Genomic DNA, 17,158 nt, shown 5'->3' on the forward strand with positions numbered 1-17,158 from the left:
GCCTGGGCATCGGTATTTTAGACATAGATCGAGATTTAGGCCTTAGTATTGAAGGTGGAGTCAGTTTAATATGCAAGTCTGTAGGCCTGAATACACCCTCAGAAGCCGGTGCCTGCACAGCAGCTCCGGACCTATACAAAGTAGAGACATCTGTGGGTTTCATAGGTGAAGCATCTCGCGGCATACTGGGTCTCAGTAAAGGCCTGCGAATCAGAAGAAGCTGGTATCAGGGGCTGTGAAAGAGCCTCAATGAGTACCGGCGAACTGGCAACTGGCTTAGGAGAAGCGTCATCGGCAGTTTTAGACCTCAACAGGCTGTGTCTGTCTTTTTCTTTGCGTTTTTTCAGTATTCCGGTAGTCGGATGGCTAACCAGCATCATTTCTGGATAATTAAACTGAGAACCAAAATATTTAGAGGCAAAAATGTACCGACGACAGATAGTGCGCTGATTAAATAAAGCACAAAACCGACAGCAAGGTGCATCGTGGTCAGGGCCTAGACAAGGAATACAGTAGAAATGAAAATCTTTATGAGGTATTTGCTTCTCACAAGTAATGCAATTATTAACTTTTACTGACATCAGTAAGGAGCAAGAAAAAGTTTCCCCAACAGGGTACTTAGCTTTTAGTTGAAGACTTCGGTTCTGAAACTCGAAAACGAAAATTTCAGGAGTCGGCCGATGGCGAACTGCTTCTGCTTCGGGCACCGCACAGCAAGAAAGACTGATGTAATGGCATCGGCTGTATGTTTTATACCCCTGACGTCATGCAAGAAGGGACAGCAACCGACGCAGGACCCAAGACTTTGTTAATCAGGCCGAATGAGGGCAACCTGCTAGCAGATTACCCAAATGTAATGACTGCAACAGTGAAACACGAAGAACATCAGCAGCTGTGGTTAAAAAGGAGATCATTAGTAAGGCATATAAAATACATGGCAACTATAATAATCAATCAGAAGAGGTTAGCAAAGATTAGGAAGAGAGACGAAGTACAACTTACAAAGGAACAATGGAAAGACATCTGTATGTCGTCTAAATATGTAAGTCCAGGAGGTTTAAGATTTTTGTTTGAAAGTGTTTGCATAGCTGCTGTTATATCCCAAGAAAACTTCAGATAATTTGTCATCAAGTAGATAGCAAATGCTGGAAGGTGTGATGGAAGAGATGTAACTGGGAAGATGATTTTGGGAGTGTAACTCATTTACAGATTTTAAAAATTCCCTACAGAATACTCGGTCAGAAATGCTGGGAATCAAAATGCTATAAATAAAGAAATTATTCTTTTGACCTGGGACAAAAAAATCTTACTAAGTTTCACAATACTGGTTGCAAATAAGCAATTACTAGAAAATGGAAATCGGAAATTAAACCAACTATAATTAAATACTGAATATGGTAAAGGGGATAAAAGAATTAGATGTGGGATCTTTAGAAAAGGGATGGAGTAAATTACACACAAATAAATGGAATTTCTAGGAACAATACATACAGGTTTAATGCTCAGGATGATAAGGTTTAAGGGATGGCAAAAAATGAAAAAAAATGTTGGGATGAATAACTGTTAAAAAGAAAAAAAAACATATATGCAATGTATAATGCATGAACAAAAGTTAATATGGTTTCAACCCTTTTCTATTAATGTACATTTGCCTATGTTTTAAGTCATAATTTAATAAAACTGATTAAAATCAAAACCAAAAAAATCATTTCTCACCAAAAACCTACCGAGCATGTGTGGGGAGCAAGAGGCTTGCCACATTTTTGCTACATGTATAAGCAAAAAGGCAGATTTTGTGTTCTTTGCCTGGGGTTCAACTCTTCAGCAAGGCACAGGGATTATGAAGGGAAGATGATCAAACTACTACAGACACACTACGGTCTTGCACATGGTTGCTGTGCTTGGTCTTAGATGAGAAACAAAAACTCTTGAGTGATAGCTAGTGAGTACACTTCCACTGGGCCATGCACTAAACTAACTGATGTTACACAGGGCCTGTGTGTTTGGTCCTAGGTCCCTAGCAGCACATTCTTTTTAGTACACTTTCAGAGTATACTTGCACTGGGCTATACATTGAGCTTAAAGGGTCTCTGTGCTTGATCTTCACAGTGAGTACAATTTCTGCTGGGCTACAGGGTCTATGCACTTGATTCCAGATGAGTAAACTGATCTGAGTGATGTACTTCTGCTGGCCTAGGAACTGAACTCGAGAGCTCAGTCTCCTGGACGTACAACTGACACAGGCATTCTAATCCTTACATTAAGTTAACAGTGTCTTAAGGAATAAAATGTGGAATGGGAAAAACAAAAATTCTTCCACAAACTCCGACCTTAACATGACATTTAGAGCTGTCTTAGTCTTGTATCACATAGTATATGAGCAGAAACAAACCGCCTTCAATACAGAAGCTTTATGCGAGACAGCATCATCACGTTTAACTTTAGAAAAGGAAAAGGGCTACAACTGTGCCTTTTAACCCACTCAGTATTCTAGGCCAAGAATTCTCAGCAACCCCTTCAAGTCAGATACCAGAAATATGGTGGCTCTCTCCCCTTTTCTCAGACATCCTTGCTCACACCACAACCTCAAGCCACAGTTTCTCTCTATTTGGTAAAAAATAAATTTAGAGTTAGAGAATGTCACACTAAACACCAAAGCAAAAGCTTGAGCACTTTTTCTGAGCATGCACATGGCACTAGTCTTGACTTCTGGATGTTGACTGTGTATCCCAAGGCCTGTAACAGGTGTATGACATAGGCCAAATCCTTTATTAGTCTTGTCTTGTTCTCCGCTTGTATTAGGCAGTCGTCCAGGTATGGGTAGATTTGAATTCCCTGAAGCCTGCAATGTGCAATTACTGATGCCAGGCATTTCGTGAATACTCTGGGCGCAGTAGATAAGCCAAAGGGCAATGCTGAGAAGTGATAATGCTCTGATCCTGCAAGAAATCTGAGGTGTCTTCTGCAATCTGGTCGTATAGGGACGTGCATGTATGCCTCCTTGAGATCTAGAGTCACCAGCCAAGACTCCTTGCCCAACATGGGAAGAAGTTGCTGTAGGGTCAGCATTTTGAATTTTGGCACAATGAGATATGTGTTTAGTGCGGACAAGTCGAGAATAGGCCTCCATTGGGTTTCTTTTCTTGGTACAAGGAATAGTCTGGAGTAAAATCCTTGGCCTTGTTCCATATATGCTACCCTTTCTATTGCTTTCATCTGAAGTAAATTGTTGATTTGTCTTAAAGCCTCTGGCTTCTGGTTTGGTGGAAGGTTTGGCATTCCGCTCCTTCTTGGTAAAGTGTGGAAATGAAACCTGTATCCTTTGTCTATTGTTTGCAATGTCCATTTGTCTTTTGTAATGTAATGCCAGTTTTTTTGAGAATAAAGCCAACTTTCCGCCCAAGGGTGCTTCCAGTTGTTCCCTTGTAGGCGGAATGAGAGTCAAGTCATTGTGTCTGTCCTGTGGAAGTGGTTGTAGTTGCAGCTGTGGCAGTACTCCTCTGGTTGGCAGGTTGTCACTGACGACCCCTATAGGCACCCTTTGATTGACCTCTGCCTCTTGGGCATCTATTCCTGCCCCTCTGTGCTTTGGAGGTGTCTGGAAAGGACCAATTCTTTGAAGGCCAGTTTCTGCTGAACCTCGGAGGTTGGACCTGCAGAAAATCCTTAACTGTTTGCACAGATTTTGCTTTTTCTTCCACTTTCTTTAGAATCTCCTGTGCAGGGGAGCCAAATAAACTTTGTTTCTCCATTGGAGCATCTAGGAGTTTAGCCTTGACATGGTCCGGCAAGGATTGTTCTTTTAGCCAGGCATGTCTTCGAATTACTGCCCCAGTCATAGCTGATCTAAATGAAGCTTCCAGTGCATCATAGCCACATTTTAAGAAATGATTACTGACCTGCTGAGAATTGTGTACCAAATCCTGAAGGGCCTTACGGTCTAAAGGTTCAGGAGAAGAAAGCTTTTTATTCAGCTGATCTAACAAATATTCCTGGTACTGTATCATATGGAACTGACAGTTTAAAGCCCTGGCAGAAAGAGTAGCAGATGTATAAACCTTTTTTCCCCATCTCTCTAATGCTCTTGACTCCCTTTCAGAGGGTAGTGGGTTTTTGGCAGTGGCAGCTGCAACACCTTTTGGGCCCTGAGAAATAGTTTCTGGGTCTGCAGCATGGGCTTTATACAAGTGGAAGTGGGAATCAGGGACCCTGTAGTATCTGTCAGGTTTGGCAGGGGCCGGGAGAAGTGAATCAGGGGCAGAACTGACATCATTATATGCATCATCAGCTACAGTTAGCACAGGTGGAATGGCTAAAGGCCTATGCTGTGGCAAGTGTAAGAAAGTCCTTAGTCTTTTTCTAGAATCAGAGAAATCCTGACCCTGCCATTGAAAGTGTTCCCTCATAGAGTGTAAAGTCTCCCCAAAGGAAAATTCCTCTGGAGGGGAAGCAGAAGGAATAGAGTCTTCTGCATCTGAATCCTCATAAGGTGAGTATGGCCCTTCCTGATGGTCTGACAAATCAGATCCATCCGAGGAGTAATCAGAGGAGAGAGGTTCAGGGGGTTCAGTCCTAGGCCTTTTGTCAGGAGGAGGATGGGAGGCCCTGTCTGGGTGAGGTTGGGAACCCATAATCAGAGATATAAGGTCCTCAGCAAGACTGAGAATCTGGGAACTTGAGGAAGGTCTCTGAGAAGTAGATTTTGCAGGTAAAGCTTTTGAAATTTTAGCTGCTTTAGCCCTGGAGAAAGCCTTAATAGACATAGAAGCAGGGGGCCTAGCTGCCCCACGTGCAGGTGTAGAAATGTCTAAAGGAATGGTGTCGGACAATTCTTGTGTGCTTGCTTCTTCGGTAGGGATTTCTGCAGCCGACTCAGCCGGGGTCTCTCTGGTCTCGGTTGTCGGAGGTATGATTTCGGTAGAAGGTAGAACCGAGGCCTCGGTTTCAGCCGAAACTGAGACACTCCTAACCGTGGTTTCAGCCGAAACCACGGGCATGAGTGTCGGTCCTTTCTTTTTTTGGCTAAATGTGTAGTCGGAGTCTCCGACGGCATTTTATATGCAAAAGCGGATCCAAAAACTCTTCTGCAAACTCCGACCGACGCCTAAGAGTCCGTCGGTTGAAGGAGGCACAGGCTAAACAAGCTGATACGTGGTCTGGGCCTAAGCAAGGAAGGCAGTAGGAATGGAAATCCTTATGAGGTATTTGTTTCCCACAAGTTAAACAATTATTTACTTTGTCTGACATCGGCTGAGGCAAGAAAGAGTCTTAGCTTTTAGAAGTCTTCGGTAGCTGAATCTCTGGATCTGACCGACCGGCACTTGCGAACAGCTTCTGCTTCGGGCACCGCGCGGCAAGAAAGACTGAGGAAAATGGCATCGGCTGATGCCTTTATACCCCAGAAGCTCTGATGTCGGGGAAAGTGCGACATCAGCCGAGGCCAGACCCAGACTTTGGAATCCAGCCGACCGAAGGGCTGCCTGAGGCAGGACAACCCATATGTTATGACTGCAGATGCATCCTTGAAGGACATCAAGGGACTCTTGGAATTCCTGGTAGAAATGCAGAGGTACCCTTTTCTCCATCATGAGAAATTCTTCTTGTTTCTCCATTATTCAAATGGCTCAGCTGATTCTTAGACTCTGATGACTGTTAATATTACAAAAAGGAGCCTTCTTTTCTAACCTAATGCTTGTCTCCTTGAAGAGACGTTTCTTTACGAACCAAAACACTTAGTAAATGCAACCATTTACTTTATGCCCATAATGACATAGCATACACCAGCCTTTACAACTGTTGGCAGGTGGTAAACAACTCTTATCATCAACTCCATCTAAAATATGGAAGAATAAGACTTGGTGAGAGTAAGTAAGTATAAAAGCATGCCCCTTCATTTTCTCCAAAAACAATGTGGGTTCCAGTTTAAAATGTTACCTTTTGTTGCATAAACTGTTCTTTCAGTTTTTGGGTCTGCTTTCTCAGGCCAGTGTTCTCTTGCTGTATGCTCTCAACCTGTGAAGAGGAGACGGAAACAGAATATTATTCAAAATCATCTCAAATGTCCAGCCAATCAGCCTATTTTCATGCCTAGCTTAATGGTCATTCTAAACAAAAGTAGCAGCCTATCGGGCTTAAAGATTATTCTGTTTGCAGTTCAAGTGGTCTGTTTGTGTATGTTATACATGCCCTAATCTGGAGATTATCAAAAAAATGTTGTCTTTGATGTCAGCTCTGTTGTCACTGAAACTTGTGTCAGACTGCAGTGCCAGTGTTCAGTGTTGTAAGCTCCAATGATGCAAGGGTTTTGTTTGCAAACCTAATGCAAGTGCCCTATATTCATTATCCTTCCTTCTCTTCTGATGCAGTCTGTGATGATCCTCCACTGGACCAGTAATCAAGGAGCCTTAATCCTCACCACTGGCAAAAATGAAGGATGTGCACTAAGAGGATGACAGGTACACAGTATTTCCAGATGCAGCTCTGTGCATCAAGTGCAATTTCCCTTAAGAGCACACAGAGACCACAGTCAGTCTGGGGCTGGTTTCTCCATCTTCCTCTAGATCCCCAATAAGACTCCTCACTGGCACAGCTATAGAGTTGATATTTCAGCTGAATGACCAAGCCAAGACCTCCAGCACCCTCTCTGGCCAACCAGTGCTGTGTGTCCCTGTCCAAGTAGCTGACCACACACTCTGAGGTTTGAGTTACTGAGTTTTACACACAAACACACGCACGCAAACACACCCACACACGCAAACACACACGCACGCAAACACATCCACAAACATGCACACACACACACACACACACACACACACACACACACACACACACACACACACCTGGGAAAGGCTGGCACAGGTTTACTAGCTATGCCCCCTTCTGCCCAGACTATAAGGTAGCTTTCATTGCCAGCAGTCACTCCATATCAGCTACTTTAAGGCCCTTAACAATGGATGTCCAGTCTTACTGTGTAATATTAATATCAACACAAATGGTAGCTTGACCAAGAGCAGTGTCACCAAATAAATATGCAAGTACTCTCAAAACTTACAAATATCTCTACAGAGATCAGCCACAATGAAAGGTTTGCACATATTTAATAATAATATATGAAAGAACAAGGCAATACTAAATACATATTCACAGTGACAGAGTTCAAAACCACAGGAAATATTTAAAACAACATTGCAGTACAGGCTCACACAAACAAAGAAAAACATCTAAACTAAGCTTTACTATATTTCTGACTGTATCTAAGAGAGTTACACTGTTCCCTAGAAACTTACTTCATTAGAGCAAGGCAGGTGTGTGAGTGGATCTTGTTATCAGGTCCAAGACATAATGCAGAAAGTTCTGTCTAAGAGACTTCTCAAATTAATATCTAAAATATTGCTAGGATAGCTTGCAGAATAACATAATTTCTGGTCATCTGACTTCAAGTTCCCAGGCCAAAACCCCCATTGCTAGAAGCTGGAAGCATTTAGTATCTGCCTGTAAAAATATGCAGCTAAGGACTTCTGCTCAGATCTTTAGCAGATGCTGGAATTCATACAACAATTACATTCCGTCATGCTTCAAAAGCAGCAATTAGTTCACTCCAAGGACAATACAAAAAGCTTGCTAGTACAGACTTGGTCTCTCTAGCTGCTGCATTGAAACCTTGAGATAGCTTCTTTAGTGCGAAGCCTATACACTAATTTAATTTCAGATATTTTTCTAACGTTTTCTGGACTGAGGTTAACCCTCCAGTTTCCTCTGTTAAGCATATACATTTAAACACAATAGTGCAGGTACATTTTTGTTCTCTTCCAGTAGGGCAAACACAGCACTCTATAAATACCTTTTCAACACACGTCTGTACAAGCAGCTTGATATACATATGACATACAGTTCTAACACATTTGTAACACAAGCATACTGTATAAATAATTTTGATATTCAATGACATACATTTATTTACAAAATATCAGTTAGCTTTGCTGGCAAGTATCTCCTTTGTCACACAGTCTTTATAAAATGGGTCACCAACAAGGCTAAACACTTCCTTCAAAATGGGAGGCCCCCACACACACACAAGAGTTCTAATGATGGAAAGGAGAGAAAGTTAGTGTGGCAGAGGTCATGAAAACCTGGAACAATGAAGCTTTAAAAATAAATGGGATATTAACCCTCAAATGGTGATTCATTTTATTATGTTTTTTTTTTTTAAGAGCAAAGCCTCCAAATTTTCAGGGAAACCCTGAAGCTTTAAGTGATCCAACTCACGGAGTACTTAAGCAGAAACAAAATGACTCAGACCAAGATCTTCTACCCATTGCTTGTTAGCAGCCCGCAATCTTAACCTTCCATGTTAAACTACTACATATCTTGATGTTCTTTGACAGATGTAGGCAAATGCATCAGATGTAAAAAGAGCACCTCACGTAATGAAATAATGCACTGACATCACCTAACATTACTTATAATTACAAGTTACAAGGGAGGGACATTTTACTAAAAACAGGGTGTTTAACTTCTAAAATGGTTGCCAGATCAATCAAGCCATTACTCTCAAATATTGTGCATTTTTAACATGTTTACCTGCTGTGAAGGAAAGGATGGTGACTCATTCAAATAAAGGTACCAAGTTATCCAATTCCACTTTGCAGTCTGCGGATCATGCCTACTGTGAGACACTGACTGATAACTTCCTGTATTCTGAAAAACAGCTTTAGCTTACATGAATCAATTTCCAATGCAAAGAAAACACTATCCAATAAAAGTTCCAGCTTTGGCTACTGAAGTCAAGATTCTTTATACAATGTCCTCTTCCACAGATTTCAAGCAGTGTGTGTATACACACACACACATAATATATAGTGTGTGTGTGTGTGTGCGTGTGCGCACGTATATATGTACTTAGCTGGAATGTGTTTACTGTACTGCTACCATGCAAACTACCATGCAGGAAGTTAACATTACAAGCAGGGTCATATTGCATTGAACAGAATACATGCAGACTGTTCTAGTGCTTTCATAGCCACCTTTATTGTAAATCAGAAAGGCTACATACTGTTTGGAACGATATTAACACTCAGCTCACTTAGATGTTTTCATCTATAACAAAACAAATTACCACAAAATACTGTAAGCAAAGCTAAACAAAAGTGATGTTGTTTGGGCTGTGGGGACACTACTACCCCCTACGTAGGTTGAATTCCAGGAGGTGATCCAAGGTGCCAAGGCTTACAGCAGTATCACTTTAAATACATGGGTACCAATAGTTAAGGAGTTAAAAAAATTGTTTGAAAACCAGTAAAAACACTATCTGATGGTATCCTGACATCTCTACCTGTGTAATAATCTTGGCTGTCTCTGAAAGTAGCAAGAGACAGACAAGTCTTCGGGTATCACAGGCTTGAACACCCATAAATGAGACATGATGCTTGCCTAGATAATTCTGTTCAGTTTTCTGTTAGGATGCCATCTCCTCCACCCATATCCTCCCTCAAGTGAGCTCTACTATAATGATGCTACTAAATGTAAAACGTGTTAGTAAGTTAAGGGGAAGCCTGCAGGTGACTGCACAATGCACACAGTATACAAAATATAAATACAATGGAGAAGGAATACAAAGCAAGAAATGAGTAATAGTACTAAATGTCTTTAACAAAGCTCACAACCAAAAAAGAAAGCTGTACAACTGTGAACTTAAATAAGAAAGTACAGTTGTGTACACTTTCCATAAATGTAGATGTTCGAGTGTATTCACTGTTGCAGTCATCACACTTGGGTTATATGCCTGCAGGTAGCCATCAGTCAGCCTGAATACCAGAGACTTAGTATTTCTGCATTGGATACTGTTGCTTCTTCCTTGACGTCAGGTAGTCAGGGGTATAAGAACAGGCAGCTGATGCCATTACATCAGTTTTTCTTGCCCCACATGTCAGGAGCCCACAAATAGGGAGCTAGGATATAGTGGGAAAAACACCACCAGTAAAAAGTAAATACCAATTCCAGTAGGGATAGACATACAGAGGACAAATAGAGAAATAGAGAAAACCAGGGGGCTGGAGGGAGGGAAACCGGGACTGCAACAGTGAATACACTCGAACATCTACATTTATGGAAAGTGTACACAACTGTACTATGTTCTTCGTGTTTCACTGTTTCAGTCATCACACTTGGGTTGATTCCCAAAGCTGAGGGACGGTGGAGGCAGTCAAGAAGAGTTAGGGCTGGGGGTTTGTGTTAAAAGAATGAACGATCATAATGTCGAGTACAACATACTAGACACATTATGATAGAAAGTTTAAAACTTCAAAACCGTAAAACCCTGAAATAAACAAAATCGAAAGATTTTGTTTGTCCCACACCTTCCCTACACTAACATACAAAACACACACATACAACCAATGCATATAAACCCTACACACTCACATCATTCAAACACTTAAACACCTGCACAAACACACCTACTTTTAAAACAAAGTGGGGGCTTCACCCCCCGACACAACCCCTTACTAAATATACCAACTCCGAGATCATTGTACATTGGGGAAAGGGCAATTTCCCAGTGATCACAAAGTGACTTCTTACACAAGCGATTACTGGGAAATTGCCCTTTCCCCAATGTACAGCAATCTTGGAATTGGTATACAAAGCAGCCTCTTACCTAGCCATTCCGAACACTAATAACAAAAGCCAACCAACACAAAAAGATTGGATACAATTAAACTAAATATAAAATAAGAGGGACAGTGGAAGTATTCTACTACTGGGGCAGTGTGAAATTTGAACATCTACTGTCACAGGTAAGTAGGCCTTAAGCAACTATATTGCATTCTTCATTCACACTGCCTCACTGGGACATGGGTAGATTCTCAAAGCTTGCCCTACCTGGGAGGAGGAAGGATAAGAATCCAGGAGCCCCTGGAGAATGGTCCTCATAAAACCTGCTCCAGAACTTGAGAAATAATCCAGTTTGCAGTGCCCTGTAAAGCTAAGAACAGAGGACCAAGGTGCTGCCTCTTAAAGGTGTCTAGAGTCCACTCCTTTCCAAAATGCCACCATATACAGCAGAATGTCCCTTAAGTTTGCGTGGGACACACTTTCCATGGCAGGAGTAACAAAAAAACAATAGTAGAGGACAACCAATGTTTGCTTAGAGACAGAGTGATGCCTCTTAGCCCCCCGAATAGGAAATAAACAGCTGTTCAGCTTTTCTGAAGGGTTTCGTTCCATCAAAGTAGTGCCCAAGCTGTCACTGCACATCCAAGTTATTCATAATCTTCTCTCTTGTTTTTAGGTTCCAGAAAAAAATGGGAAGCTAATGGCTTGATTCAGGATAAATTCAAAAACAATTTTTGGCATGAAAGATGGATTAGTGAGTAAAACAACCCAGTCCTTGTGAAAAATCAGATAAGGTTGGCCTACCAAGAGAGCTTGCAGTTCAGACCCCCCCCCCCCTGCAAAAGTCAGAGTAATAAGCAAAACAGTTTTCCAAGCGATGAACTTTAAAATCAGCCTGAAAGGCAGGTTCAAAAGGAGCTAAGGTCAAGTTGAGATCCCATGGAGGAAGAATTCACTTTTGAGGGGGGTCTCAAGTACGACTCTACTTTTATAAACTGTTTGACCACAAAAAGAGATGAAAGAGGGGAATCCATGGGCAGACAAGCTGAGATGCCTGCAAGATGCACTTTGATAGAGGAGTAAAATAAGCCACTGTTGAGCAGCTTACAAATGTTTCAAAACCAGAGGTGTAAGGCATCATTCCGAGCTCTCTGTTATGGGTTAGGCACCACCTAGAAAATTTCTTCAGCTTGCAAACGTAAGATTTTTTAGTTGCAGATTTTCTTGCCTCCTTAAATACCTGCTGCACATCCTCAAAGAACAAGTGCCTAAAAGGCATCAAGGCCTAAACGACATTGAGGCAGAATCACCCAGGCTGTCAGCTGCAATTGTTCTAAGTTGGGGTACACTACTTACCCGACTATGTGTCAGCAGATCCAAAGTGTGAGGAAGCTTGTGGCAATTGCCCTTAACAAATTCCATTAAACGGGAGACCTAATTTGATTGGGCCAAAAGGGGGGGGGGGGTCACTGCAATGATCTTTGGTAAATCTTTCTAAATCTTCAGAAGTGGAAAGGGTAAAAATGCATCAAGGAACATGTTTTTGGGAGGAACCTCACAAAGATGCAGACAACATACAAACTCCGTATAAGCACTGGCTGCAGGTCAGGAATGAAACCTGTATTTTGTGAAATGGGAGGCAAACACGTCAACTATTATGCCAACCCAACTTCCAAAAACAAGCTGGGTGTTTCCACCTCAAGTATAGAAGATATTGGGTTTAAATCCAGCCTCCAACCTAACACCACATAATGCTGAACCCAAGAGCCTACTTCACAGTTCCTGAAAGAACCGTGAATATGGACTGTCTTGTAAAAGAATGAACCACCAACTACTACTTGATAAAAAAAAATTACAAAAACTTAGCACTTTCATCCCAGAACATGCAGGACTTCATCAGAGTTAAAAAATACTTTGCAACAATGGGATTTATTGTACACTACAAACAACTCTGCTCCACCTCCAAAATAAGTCAACTAGTGAAAAAAAAATAATAGCCATGAATATTTAAGTGAAAATATAAAAAAACATCAATGCATAAAGCAAACAAACTTAAATCCTACCACCCAAATCTATTCCATTAAGTATCTCACTGCGAAAACTGTTTAAATAACCATCAGTTTAACACCATAATTTAAAAATGTAGGAGTGTAGAAAATATAGATAAATTAGTATAAAACTATGTTGACTACCAAGATGGCTGTACATTGAGCAACAGTTTAATTCTGGCTCTTCCAGTGTGAAAACAGAAGCTTAGCAGAGAAAGCCAGTGGACAAGGATTTCTGAGTAAATTTTAGTAACCAACTAGTAGGTGCATTGCCTGGATGCCAGGAAAAAGCAGTACAGAAGACCTGAAGGAAAATCACCTACAAAAGGTGATGAAAAACACTGACTGGGAAAAATACTGTAGCTGTTCAGCAAAAGGAAGTGCAAGGTCCAGACATGACTTCCAGTAACCTTGACTAAAATAAATGAAACAACTGATGTAGATGATCAACTCAAACAATAAAATGTTGAAAAAAAAATGGAAGAAGTTTTAAACAGATATTCAGATGAGATGATACCACTGCAAAACTCAGAGGTCAAAATGAAGAAAAGGCTGGCTGAATGTGAGACTGCACAAGAAAATATGCTTCAAAAAATAACAGATTAGAGGACAGAGCACGTAGAGAAAACCTGAGACTTGCTGCTATACCTAAGATAGAAGGAACAGACTGTACTAATTTCATGAAAGCACAAATAAGCAACTGGACTCCTATTCCACAACAGAAATTGTTAATTGACAGGGCACATGGTTTGTATGCTCCAAACTGGCTATTAGAAAACAACCTAGACCTTTAACAGCAAAAATGCAATCTTGCCAGCAGAAAGCGTTGATTCTGACAAAACTGTGGCAGAAGGACAAAGTACTAAAAGTGGGAGAAATCAGTGTGCTTGTGGAGAATGGCTACTCATTGTACACAAGGAGGAGAAATAAATTTACTCCATTATCTAGGGAATGTTGAGAAGCAGGGGTGAGGGTCAAACTGCTGAACCCAGCTATCTTCAAAATATTTTTCCCTGGAGAAACAAAAACACTTTTTGATTAAGTACATGCTAAGGAAGAAATACAAAAGTTTGTCCAACAAAAAGTGAGCTGTGAAACAGGAGATTCTCCTTGTTTTTCTGGTAATAAAGACAACACAGAGACTGTGCCAGTGAATCTGTTATCAGTGTTTCAATGGCAAATGCTTGAGGGAGGGGAAAAAAGCACAGGAGTTGATTAGAGGAATCAAGAGTGCACTGTACGCAGATGAAGCAGAGACTGGGTTTGGGAGATGGAGATGAACAGGAATAGAACAAAACAAATCTGGAAATACTGGGCTTTCCTGGACTTTGTTAAACTTGAAGGGGACTCTAGAGAATATGCCCTACTTAACGTCATTAACGTTTGGAAACTAAAATCAATAACTTGGAAATCAACAAATGTGGGATCACAAAGCAGTATTACTTAGGTGGTTCATGGTTTTCTCTGCATGTTATAAAGTAAATTTTCAGTTAATTTTAGGTGTAATGCGGACACTAATGTAACTAAGGGCTTCTGTTTATTCTTTCTTTCTCCCTTCTCTCTTTTCCTTGTTCACCTTTAAGAAATGTAGGCACTGCAATGTAGGAAAAAAATGATCTGGTTAAAAAAGAATGACAAGTAAAAATAATGTGCTTTTTCTCATTATTGCATAGGGGAATGACTGGGTTAAGGTCATTAACTTTATATAATAAGTTTTAATGGAAGGCAAGCAAATGAAAAGGAATGTTGAATATTATAATGTCTTTTTTCGAGTAAACAGTCCTGTATCTGGTTCTCATGTCACTAGCAGACTATCTGATAAAGAGAAATGGCCTGAAGAAAATGTTTTCTGAAAACATTCAAGTGTTTTCCCAGCTGGGAGAGCTATAAAGATAAGACAAAACCAGACAGCACATAAGAGTCACAGGGTCTGCCATGTGCCTTAGCATGGATAATCTTTCATTCTGTTTAGCTCGTCTGTTTGTGCGGCTGTCAGTTTGGAATTTTTGTTTCTATTAAGGGGGTAAAACTTCAATATTTGAAGATGTACATAGTTTTGTGTGTTATTAAGTTAATAGGATTTAGGTCTTGGGTTTGGGTGTGTGGGTATTTTTACTTGAGGGTTCCCAATAAAACAAGGGTTCTGCAAGATGCAACACAGGCTCAAATAGAGATGACAAGAAACAACTGTATAAAAGATTAACCTGCCACACAGTGCATGCATGTAATACAAAAGCTGGGATTAGACATTTAACAAAAAAGCTGTTATACATAAAAGGTGGGAATAATAATCCATGAAGAATATGATTCTTTCTATACAGTCTTCAAACATGAATGGTTTCACAGATAAATACAAAAAAGAAAGAGTAGTGAACCATATTAAAATTGTAGAGTGCAAATAGATATGGTACGAGACACACCTAGAAAGACAGTACACTTGTGTACACTTACCATAAATGTAGATGTTAGAGTCTATTCACTGTTGCAGTCATCACACTTGGGTTATCCTGCCAGGGGTAGCCCTCATTCGGCCTGAATAACAGAGGCTTAGTATTTCTGTATCGGTTGCTGTCGTTTCAGGACTGACGTCAGGTCGTCAGGGGTATAAAAACAGGCAGCCGATGCCATTATATCGGTTTTTCTTGCCCAAATGTCAGGAACCCCCAAATATGGAGCTAAGTTATGGTTGGAAACCACCACCAGTAAAAAGTAAATACCAATAGCCCTGTAAGGAGTGAGGGGGAGAGAGAGAGACAGAGGGGCTGAGGGGGGGGGGGGACCAGGACTGCAACAGTGAATGCACTCGAACACCTACATTTATGGTAAGTGTACACAACTCTACTATATTCTTCGTGTGTTTCACTGTTGCAGTCATCACACTTGGGTTGATTCCCAAAGCTGAAGAATGGGTGGAGGCAGTCAAGAAGAGTTGGGGCTGGCTAGTATGCCCTGCAGGACTGCTGTTGCAAAGCCCACCCTGGATTTGAAGAACAGAGACAGGTGGTAATGCTTGGTGAAGGTATGAACAGAACTCAAAGTAGCAGCTTCCAGAATGTCCCTGGTAGGGACTCCTCTGAGAAAGGCTGTAGAAGTTGAAGTTGCCCTAGTGGAATGCGTTCTGACACCCTGAGGGGGTGGCTTCCCATGGTGTTTGTAACAGAAATGGATACAGTGTGCTATCCATTTGGAGATGGTTTATTTTGATATGGCCTTGCCCTCTGCCCCTGGAGCAAAGCTGACTAGTAACTGGTCAGATTTCCTAAAGGGCTTAGTCCTATCAAGGTAGAATCTGAGCTGTCTGTGCACATCTAAAGAGGGCAGGATCATTTCCCCCTTATTTTGAGGATTAGGGAAAAAGATGGGCAAATGGCTAGATTGGTTGAGAGCCACAATGGACACCACTTTAGGCATGAAAGTTGGGTTAGTCCTGAGGGAGACCCTGTCATCATAAAAAAATAATGAAGGGTTCCACAGCCATAAGTGCTTGTAGCTCAGACACTCTTCTAGCTGAAGTGATGGCCAGAAGCAAAGCTGTTTTCCAAGAGAGGAATTTTAACTTTGTTGACGCTGCAGGCTCAAAGTGGGGTAGTGTGAGCTTTTCCAACACAAAGTTAAGGTCCCAAGCAAGGGTGGGGGCTCTTCTTCAAGGCCTTAAGTTGTTAGCCCCTCTCAGGAACTGCATGATGAGGGGGTGAGAGAAGAGAGATAGCTCAGTGCTGTTATGAGCAGAGATGGCAGAGGCATGGATTTTAATGGAAGAGAAGGACAGGCCTCTGTGGACTAGGACTGCAAGGTGAACCAGGATGAGAGTTAAGGAGGGCTGTGCTGTATCCGCTCCTTTAGTGTGAGCCCAGGAACAATACCTTTTCCACTTTTCAGCATAGGATTTCCTTGTACTGGGTCGTCTGGCTTCACATATGACATCCAGTACCTGCTTGCTTAGGCTGGCCGCTGGAGTAGAATTCAAGGAATAAGCCAGGCTGCAAGGTTTAGGGTCTGCAATTGAGGATGCAAGAACTGTCCTTCCTGCCGAGTCAGGAGAGTTGGGATCTGGGGTAGGTGTCATAGGGGCACTGGTGACAGACTGCACAGTAGCGGGTACCAGTGTTGGCGTGGCCAGTCTGGGGCAATCAGGATTGCCCTTGGTCTTTCCTCCATTATCCTGAGTAATAAATACTTTTGTAAGAAGAGACAGAGGGGGAAATGCATAGATTGAGAGGTTTGCCCACTGGAAGGATAGGGCATCCACTCTCCAGGCCTTGCTGTGAGGTACCCTGGTGCAGAATGTGCTGAGCTGGTGGTTGTAGGGGGAGGCAAATAGATCCACCTTCGAGGTACCCCATTTCTGGGTCACAAGGCTGAAGGTGTTGTGGTTTAATTGCCACTTGTGTGGGTCTAGGAGATTTCTGCTTAAGTTGTCCGCCAGAGAGTTTTGGTTGCCTGGCAGGAATTGAGCTTGCAGATGAATATGCATGGCTGAGGCCATGTTCCACAAG

General features: G+C 41.7%; 1 protein-coding gene across 2 annotated transcripts in view; it reads right to left on the minus strand.

Moving 5' to 3' along the window:
* GOLGA3 (golgin A3) overlaps nt 1–17,158 on the minus strand; it is a 1,508,539-nt gene that overhangs the window by 559,862 nt on the left and 931,519 nt on the right. For both annotated transcript variants that reach the window (XM_044068715.1, XM_044068714.1), the window contains exon 12: nt 5,935–6,012. In XM_044068715.1, the coding sequence (XP_043924650.1) occupies nt 5,935–6,012 (78 nt within the window). The remainder of the gene's footprint in view (nt 1–5,934; nt 6,013–17,158) is intronic.

The sequence above is a fragment of the Protopterus annectens genome, chromosome 4.part0 (assembly GCF_019279795.1).
Source record: "Protopterus annectens isolate FY-2018-M chromosome 4.part0, PAN1.0, whole genome shotgun sequence".
NCBI classification, from domain to species: Eukaryota; Metazoa; Chordata; order Ceratodontiformes; family Protopteridae; genus Protopterus; species Protopterus annectens.